Below are 9,593 nucleotides of genomic sequence, written 5' to 3'. Positions count from 1 at the left end.
GCTAATATACTGTGAAGACCACTCACGCTCCAAGGCTTGTGGTAGAGGACCCAAGCTTTTTTTAAAATTTAATTTCCCTTTTAGGATCAATAAAGTATTTTTGAATTTGAAAGAAGGGATAACCAGTCATGGAGTAATACAGAATTACAAATATAAAATAAAAAGCATTTATTTAAAAAATATTTAAAGTGCCAAAAATATCATGATTACTTATGTTACTGTTAGCACAAAACTTTTAAAATGTATATTTTGTCGTAATCTCAATGTCGCTACTCTGCATACATGTAGATTGTCTAGGTAGTCTAAATTGTCTATTGGCAGGTACATCAGCCAACCTTTTTCTGCAGGTGTTGTGTCTGCCATTAGACAACAGTTTATGTTGGATCTTTATCATAAAAACAGTTTGTTTTATGATAGTGTTTGGAACTGCCCTGCTGCTGAAATGTGCTATACAAATAAACATGATTAATTGATTGAACAGAAATGATTAAAAGAAGTGACAACATTGCTGGTGGGAGATACCATCTAACTGTTGCCTCTTAAATAAAGAAAAATGTATGATAAACTATTTAACTTTGAAATATTGAATGAAAGTTACAAAATATTACTCAAATAGTTTTTTCTTGTTCCTGGAAAAAAATCAGACCTTGTGCTTCAGAAACAAAATGGAATTCTCCTTTTGTTGTATCCCTCCTCCTCTATCAACTTGGTACAATCCGACAAGTCCAGGTGCAAGCCATTAGTATTCATTTAACTTGTTTCATTTGTTTTGCGTGGAGAAAGAGGTAAGACTCATACAGAATCTCTTAAGACATTTAAGTACATATAGTTTAGTAATTTTGCAGAATGTTGTAGGTTACTTGATGCTTGGATACACCAAAGCATCTGATTTGCAGCAGTTTAGCTAGTAATTACCAACCATGTTAGCCAGTGTACCAGAGTTTAAAGGGAAGGTGGCTCACTCCAGAATTAGATAAAACTGTATTTGGTCATTTTCTGTACATCAGTGAGTGATATTGTTTCACAGGCACAAATTATCCTAGATAGTAATCATTAGTATTAAGATGATGTTTTAATTTTTTTAGATTTTGAGAACCTGTCAATAGAAAGTCAATTATGTAGAACTGTGTACTTCAGTACATCATTTTCGCATAAAATAACACCAAATCATATTATGTACAGCAGGGGTGTCAAACTCAAGGTCTTGAGGGCTGGTGTCCAGCAACATTTAGATGTGTTTCTGATGTCACATGGCTGGATCAGATGGGATGGTCATCAACTTGACTGCACTGAGAAGCTATTTCAGTAATATACTTAAGGTGTTTTAGACCAGACAGACATGTAAAAGTTGCAGTACACTGGCCCAGGAGGCCTGGAGTTTGACACCCCTGGTATACAGTATCATGTTACTCAGCAACACATTCTCTGATCGTTGCAGAAGATGTCAGCAAAGAGGTCTCAGAGAGCAAACATGATTCCAATTGTTATTGCTCCTTAGGTGAAGATAAAGAAGGATTTGATGTAAAATACCCAATTCATTTAAAGGTGAGTTGTGACTTTATTATGCATAGGATTCCAGTGTTTATTAAAGGATTGTTTTTTCCTTTGTTTTGCTTTTTCACTTTTAAACTATTTTTATACTACACATTATTAGCATAGATCATGTTCGATGATCATTATAATCAGAATACCTTTCTTTTTCCAAAGGAGACAAGCAACTGCTCAAAATACAAAAGATTATATATATATATATATATATATATATATATATATAATATATATATATTTTTTTTATAAAATAATGAAAACAATGAGGACTGAGTTTTGAAATTACAAGTACAAAATAATGAGTTGCATTCAGTTGACAAAAAATGTTTAAGTAACCACAGAAAGACATACAATTAGATCAATTGACTGATGATTTAATTTCATGTGCTACTATTTGATATATCTGCATTGTTTAAAGTTTATCCTACTTATTATGTGTACCTACAGGTAGAGGTGTGTTCAGCTAAAGGTGCTTTGCTCATACAGTTGGTGGACTTTATTTATGGAATAATTCAGTGTACATCCCTTCATTTCAGATTTCCAAAGTTGAACCGTCAGGCTGGTGATGTGGACATGCGGATCCTGTTCAACCAACCCTCCAGAGGTAATTTTGGTCTCCAACGACCAACTTATTCTCTAAAATAAAGTAATTGAAATGATATTAAATATTGTTCAAACACACATGTGTTGTGTAATACTAGATATGTTAGCTGCATAAAAAGGAGGAATGAGTTGTGGAATGACAAGTATAGAAGAATGAAAATTACATTTAGAAGCGCACATACACACAGGTCCTGTGTAATACTCAAAATGTAAGGTGCAGGAATAGGGAGGACTGGGTTTTGAAATTACAAGTATAGAAGAATGAAAGTTACATTGAGGAGCACACATACACACAGGTCCTGTGTAATACTCAAAATGTAAGGTGCAGGAATAGGGAGGACTTAGTTCTACATTGGGAACAAACTCACATATAGTGAGTGTTCTTTACATTTCAGATTTCTAAAGATGAACTGTGTCAGGCTGGTGACGTGGATGCATGCGGATTTTGTTCAACCAACCCTTGCAGAGGTAATTTTGGTCTCCATCGACCAACTTATTCTCTAAAATAAAGTAATTGAAATCATATTAAGTACTGTTCAAACATAGGTGTTGTGTAATACTAAATATGTTAGCTGGATTAAAAGGGAGGACTGAGTTTTGAAATTACAAGTATAGAAGAATGAAAATTACATTTAGAAGCACACATACACACAGGTCCTGTGTAATACTCAAAATGTAAGGTGCAGGAATAGGGAGGACTGAGTTTTGAAATTACAGGTACAGAAGAATGAAAGTTACATTGAGGAGCACACATACACACAGGTCCTGTGTAATACTCAAAATGTAAGGTGCAGGAATAGGGAGGACTGTTTTCTACATTGGGAACAAACTCACATTTAGTGAGTGTTCTTTACATTTCAGATTTCCAAAGATGAACTGTGTCAGGCTGGTGACGTGGATTCATGCGGATTCTGTTCAACCAACCCTTGCAGAGGTAATTTTGGTCTCCATCGACCAACTTGTTCTTTAAAATAAAGTAATTGAAATGATATTAAGTACTGTTCAAATACATAGGTGTTGTGTAATACTAAATATGTTAGCTGGATTAAAAGGGAGGACTGAGTTTTGAAATTACTAGTATAGAAGAATGAAAATTACATTTAGAAGCACACATACACTCCTGATCAAAATCTTAAGACCAGTTAAAAAACTGCAAGAATTTACATTTCGCACTATTGGATCTTAAGAAGGTTCTAAGTAGAGCTTCACAATGTTAAAAGAAGAAATCAGCATAATAGACAAAAACTTTTGAGTGGGGAATTCATTGAAAACTGCATTTACACTCAAACATGATTTTTTTCAGCTGATCAAAAGTTTAAAACCATAGCTCAAAAAAACCAGAGAAACCCCCCAAAACAAAAATCAGTGTCAAAAAAAGGACTCAGTAATGAGTAGCTCCACCATTCTTGTGGAGCTACAAGAATGGTAGCTCTTCAAGAATGATTGAAGTTGATGACTTCAATCATTTAGGCATGCTTGATGCCAATGTTTCCAGGAGGCTAGTGGAAACGTTGCTCCAAGTGTTGAAGATGGCTTCACGAAGGGCATTCACTGTCTGGAACTGATGTCCATTTTTGTAAACTTCCGTTGCCATCCATCCCCAAATGTTCTCAATTGGGTTTAGATCCGGGGAACATGCACGATGTTCAAAAAGAGTGATGTCATTCTCTTGGAAGAACTCCCTTGTCAGGCGGGCATTGTGAACTGCAGCATTGTCCTGTTGAAAAACCCAATCATTACCACACAGACAAGGGCCCTCAGTCATGAGGGATTCCCGCTGCAACATCTCCCCTTATGAACCTGCACAACCTGAAGCTCAATTGTTCCATTGAAGGAAAACGCACCCCAAATCATGATTGCGCCCCCACCACTGTGCCATGTAGAAAACATCTCAGGTGGGATCTCCTTGTCATGCCAGTAACGTTGGAAGCCATCAGGACCATCAAGGTTAAATGTTTTCTCATCAGAGAAGATAACTTTCTTCCACCTTTCAATGTCCCATGTTTGGCGCACCCTTGCAAAGTCCAAACGGGAAATTTTGTGGCGTTAAAGAAGACATGGCCTTTGAAGACGTTTTTTGTGTTTTGTTTCTGAAGCCCTTCTTTCTCTCGCAGATGCGGTCTGATGGTTATTGGGCTGCAGTCAGCACCAGTAATGGCCTTAATTTGGGTAGAGGATCGTCCCGTGTCTTGACGTACAGCCAATCGGATCCTGCGGCTCAGAGCTGGTGAAATTGTTTTGGGTCTACCACTTGACTTTTTTGTTCCATAACCCTCAGGATCATTTAAAAAATGCACTAATGATATGTCTTACTGCGTCTAACCTCAGCAGCGATGGCACATTGTGAGAGGCCTTGCTTATGCAGCTCAGCAATCCTACTACGTTCAAAGTCAGTGTGCTTTTTGCTTTTGCCATCACGAGGTCTTGACAGTGTAAAGACTTGACAGAAAATGACATGGAATCCAGAGTTTGGCACATCTTTTGGCTTTTAAAGACTATGGTCTTAAACTTTTGATCAGCTGAAAAAAATCATGTTTGAGTGTAAATGCAGTTTTCAGAAAATTGCCTGCTCAAAAGTTCTTGTCTCTTGCACTGATTTTTTCCTTTAACATTGTGAAGCTCTAATTTGGACTTAAGATCCAATAGTGCAAAATGCAAATTCTTGCAATTTTTTGACTGGTCTTAAGATTTTGATCAGGAGTACTCACAGGTCTTGTGTAATACTCAAAATGTAAGGTGCAGGAATAGGGAGGACTGAGTTTCGAAATTACAAGTACAGAAGAATGAAAGTTACATTGAGAAGCACAAATACTCAGGTCCTGTGTAATACTCAAAATGTGAGGTGCAGGAATAAGGACTGTTTTCTACATTGGGAACAAACTAACATTTTGAGTGTTCTTTACATTTCAGATTTCCAAAGATGAACTGTGTCAGGGTGGTGACATGGATGCATGTGGATTCTGTTCAACCAACCCTCCAGAGGTAATTTTGGTCTCAATCGACCAACTTATTCTCTAAAATAAAGTAATTGAAATGATATTAAGTACTGTTAAAACACATAGGTGTTGTCTAATATTAAATATGTTGGCTGCATAAAAAGAGAGGACTGAGTTTTGAAATTACAAGTATAGAAAAATGAAAATTGCATTTAGAAGCGCACATACACACAAGTCCTGTGTAATACTCAAAATGTAAGGTGCAGGAATAGGGAGGACTGAGTTTCGAAATTACAAGTACAGAAGAATGAAAGTTACATTGAGAAGGACACATACTCACAGGTCCTGTGTAATACTCAAAATGTAAGGTGCAGGAATAGAGGACTGTTCTCTACATTGGGAACACACTCACATTTAGTGAGTGTTCTTTACATTTCAGATTTCCAAAGATGAACTGTGTCAGGCTGGTGACGTGGATGCATGCGGATTCTGTTCAACCAACCTTGCAGAGGTAATTTTGGTCTCCATCGACCAACTTATTTTCTAAGATAAAGTCTTTGAAATGATATTAAGTACCAGTGGTCCCCATCCTTTTTATCACCGCGGACCGGTGAAGACTTGGCCATTTTTCTGTGGCTCGGGTTCTTCTTTTTTTACCCGAATTTCTCCTTACAACAATCTTAGAACGTTGCTTTCGAGAATCGTAACCGTTCATCCTGCCATCTATGGCATGCTAAGACTGATCACAGCCATTCGTTGGAACATTGGGACTGCTCCGATCTAAAATCGGGCATATTCTCACAGCTTGTAGGGTTTTCCTTGATTGGGAGCTAGAACTCAACCTGTTCAATTTGACAGGCAGCCAATCAGAAAACGCTGTGACGTAGCTCATGGAGGGAATCCCAAACAGCTGAGCTGACATGCCCAAATGACGGTGGACATCGGAGATATGTGAAACAGCATGAATGTTTATTCAGCATTTCGTACAAAGAATATCCACAAAATGATGACGAGTGGAGTTGGAGCAAAATTGCTACCACAGTTGATAAACCCGGTAACTTTTCAGCTATCCGTCATTAAATTAACGTGACACAAGGCTATTCATTCAGTCAAGGCTTGATGCTTACACTAGCTATATGCATTGCAGGTAGATTGTAGTTGTGACATCATTTTGTACTAAAGCCTGCTCACATGGCAAGATTTGCTCCTGTTATGTGGCGACACATAAACCTGTTGTACTTTTATCAGCTCTGTGGTCACAGAATTTGGAAAATCGTCTGACAATCCTAAAATCTTGCCGTGCGAACCAGACTTAAGACTTACAAGCTATACTCCTCTTTTCTCGTCTCGATCACTGCCATAATGCTCTCTGACTCTAGTCGCTATGCTAACGTTCACACATCCCTTCAATATAAGATTTGAAAATGCCACAAAAACGAATATTTATTTTCATGAAAATTTTAACTTACGACAATGACAAATTAATGGGAGTCCTGAGCTTGTTTCTCTGCAATGAGATGATCCCACCTTGGAAACGATGACACACAATGCAGAGGGTGTAATGGCAAAGCAGTTTGAAGCTCCATTGCCTCATTTGTAAGCCGGTACATATTATGCAGAGTGGGCTTGGAACATGGGAGTCACCTACAAGTCCAGGATAAATCCACTCTCCTGTCTCTGGTCCTTTTCCCCTTTTCCAAAGAAACTTTCCAAACATATCGCTTTCTTACTCATTGTGGGCTCAATGTTGGTGAGCAAGACGTAACCGAGAGAATCCGGTTAAAGGGTTTTCAAAATAAACGATCCTCCATACTCAGACAATATGTAACACGAAAATATTTTTCTTGTGCGGCCCGGTACCAATTGGTTCACGGACTGGTACTGATCTGCGGCCTGTGGTTGGGGATGACTGTTAAGTACGGTTCAAACACACAGGTCTTGTGTAATACTTGATATGTAAGCTGCATAAAAAGGGAGGACTGAGTTTTGAAATTACATGTACAAAAGAATGAAAGTTACATTTAGAAGCGCACATACAGGTCCAGTGTAATACTCAAAATGTAAGGTGCCGGAATAAGGAGGACTACGTTTTGAAATTACAAGTACAGAAGAATGAAAGCTGTTTTAGAAGCGATCATACACACAGGTCCTGTGTAATACTCAAAATGTAAGGGGCAGGAATAGGGAGGACTGTTTTCTAAATTGGGAACAAACTCATATTCAGTGAGTGTTCTTTATATTTCAGATTTCCAAAGATGAACCGTGTCAGGCTGGTGACGTGGATTCAGGCGGGTCCTGTTCAATCAACCATCCAGAGGTAATTTTGGTCTCCAACGACCAACTTATTTTCTAAAATACAGTTTTTGATATGATGTTAAGTACTGTTCAAACACACAAGTCTTGCGTAACACTTGATATGTAAGCTGCATAAAAGGAGAGAACTGAGGTTTGAAATTACAAGTACAAAAGAATGAAAGCTACATTTAGAAGCGCACATACACGCAGGTCCTGTGTAATACTCAAAATGTAAGGTGCAGGAATAGTGAGGACTGAGTATTGAAATTACAAGTACAGAAAAATGAAAGTCACATTTAGGAGTGCACATACACACTGGTCTTGTGTAATACTCATCATGTAAGTTGCAGAAATTTGGAAACCTGAATTTTGAAATTACAGGTAGAAAAGAATGAAAATACATTTAGAAACGCACATACACACAGGTCCTGTGTAATACTCAAAATATAAGGTGCAGGAATAGTGAGGACTGAGTATTGAAATTACAAGTACAGAAAAATGAAAGTCACATTTAGGAGTGCACATACACACTGGTCTTGTGTAATACTCATCATGTAAGTTGCAGAAATTTGGAAACCTGAATTTTGAAATTACAGGTAGAAAAGAATGAAAATTACATTAAAAAACGCACATACACACAGGTCCTGTGTAATACTCAAAATGTAAGGTGCAGGAATAGGGAGGACTGAGTTTTGAAATTACAAGTATAGAAGAATGAAAGCTGTTTTAGAAGCGATCATACACACAGGTCCTGTGTAATACTCAAAATGTAAGGGGCAGGAATAGGGAGGACTGTTTTCTAAATTGGGAACAAACTCATATTCAGTGAGTGTTCTTTATATTTCAGATTTCCAAAGATGAACCGTGTCAGGCTGGTGACGTGGATTCAGGCGGGTCCTGTTCAATCAACCATCCAGAGGTAATTTTGGTCTCCAACGACCAACTTATTTTCTAAAATACAGTTTTTGATATGATGTTAAGTACTGTTCAAACACACAAGTCTTGCGTAACACTTGATATGTAAGCTGCATAAAAGGAGAGAACTGAGGTTTGAAATTACAAGTACAAAAGAATGAAAGCTACATTTAGAAGTGCACATACATGCAGGTCCTGTGTAATACTCAAAATGTAAGGTGCAGGAATAGGGAGGACTGAGTATTGAAATTACAAGTACAGAAAAATGAAAGTCACATTTAGGAGTGCACATACACACTGGTCTTGTGTAATACTCATCATGTAAGTTGCAGAAATTTGGAACCCTGAGTTTTGAAATTACAGGTAGAAAAGAATGAAATTACATTAAGAAACGCACATACACACAGGTCCTGTGTAATACTCAAAATCTAAGGTGCAGAAATAGTGAGGACTGAGTATGAAATTACAAGTACAGAAAAAGAAAAGTCACATTAGGAGTGCACATACACACGTCTTGTGTAATACTCATCAGTATTCCAGAAATTGGAACCTGAATTTGAAATTACAGGTAGAAAAGAATGAAAATGACATTAGAAACGCACATACACACAGGTCCTGTGTATACTCAAATAAAGGCAAGGATAGTGAGGACTGAGTATTGAAATTACAAGTACAGAAGAATGAAAGTCACATTTAGGAGTGACATACACATGGGTCCAGTGTAATACCAAAATGTAAGGTGCCGGAATAAGGAGGACTACGTTTGAAATTACAAGTACAGAAGAATGAAAGCTGTTTAGAAGCGATCATACACACAGTCCTGTAATACTCAAAATGTAAGGGGCAGGAATAAGGAGGACTGTTTCCTAAATTGGGAACAAACTCATATCATGAGTGTCTTTATATTCAGATTTCCAAAGATGAACCGGTCAGCTGGTGACGTGGATTCAGGCGGTCTGTTCAATCACCATCCAGAGGTAATTTTGGTCCCAACGACCAACTATTCTAAAATACAGTTTGATATGATTAAGTACGTCAAACACACAAGTCTGCGTAACACTTGATATGTAAGCTGCATAAAAGGAGAGAACTGAGGTTGAAATTACAAGTACAAAAGAATGAAAGCTACATTAGAAGTGCACATACATGCAGGTCCTGTGTAATACTCAAAATGTAGGGCAGGAAAGGGGACTGAGTATGAAATACAAGTACAAAAAATGAAAGTCACATTTAGAGTGCACATACACACTGGTCTGTGTAATACTCACATGTAAGTTGCAGAAATTTGGAAACCTG

The 9,593-nt window shown here is 37.6% G+C and overlaps 1 protein-coding gene across 2 annotated transcripts; it reads left to right on the top strand.

The window, feature by feature from the left end:
- Positions 1 to 1,941: 1,941 nt before the first annotated feature.
- Positions 1,942 to 9,249, top strand: LOC145550078 (uncharacterized). Of its 2 annotated transcripts, XM_081603540.1 has the most exons (8): positions 1,942 to 2,152; positions 2,547 to 2,619; positions 3,013 to 3,085; positions 5,062 to 5,133; positions 5,527 to 5,598; positions 7,333 to 7,404; positions 8,230 to 8,301; positions 9,208 to 9,249. In XM_081603540.1, exons 2-8 carry the CDS (start codon positions 2,588 to 2,590, stop codon positions 9,235 to 9,237), a joined length of 423 nt encoding a protein of 140 aa, XP_081459666.1. In that variant the 5' UTR covers positions 1,942 to 2,152; positions 2,547 to 2,587; the 3' UTR covers positions 9,238 to 9,249. The 2 variants fall into 2 exon arrangements, with proteins under 2 accessions (XP_081459666.1, XP_081459665.1); XM_081603539.1 differs by lacking the exon at positions 9,208 to 9,249 and having other exon boundaries at positions 8,230 to 8,424.
- Positions 9,250 to 9,593: the final 344 nt, after the last annotated feature.

The sequence above is a fragment of the Poecilia reticulata genome, chromosome 22 (assembly GCF_904066995.2).
Source record: "Poecilia reticulata chromosome 22, P_reticulata-male-v2, whole genome shotgun sequence".
NCBI classification, from domain to species: Eukaryota; Metazoa; Chordata; class Actinopteri; order Cyprinodontiformes; family Poeciliidae; genus Poecilia; species Poecilia reticulata.
The sequence above is the reverse complement of the archived record's forward strand: the minus strand, read 5'-3'. Positions and strand labels throughout refer to the sequence as shown.

What these genes read in the sequence shown, in the direction of transcription:
- LOC145550078 (XM_081603539.1), top strand. Translation starts at nt 2,588, where the DNA reads ATGCGGATTTTGTTCAACCAACCCTTGCAGAG. An exon ending in TTCAACCAACCCTTGCAGAG is followed by an intron (nt 2,620 to 3,012) that starts GTAATTTTGGTC and finishes TTTACATTTCAG; the next exon opens with ATTTCCAAAGATGAACTGTG. An exon ending in GTTCAATCAACCATCCAGAG is followed by an intron (nt 7,405 to 8,229) that starts GTAATTTTGGTC and finishes TTTATATTTCAG; the next exon opens with ATTTCCAAAGATGAACCGTG.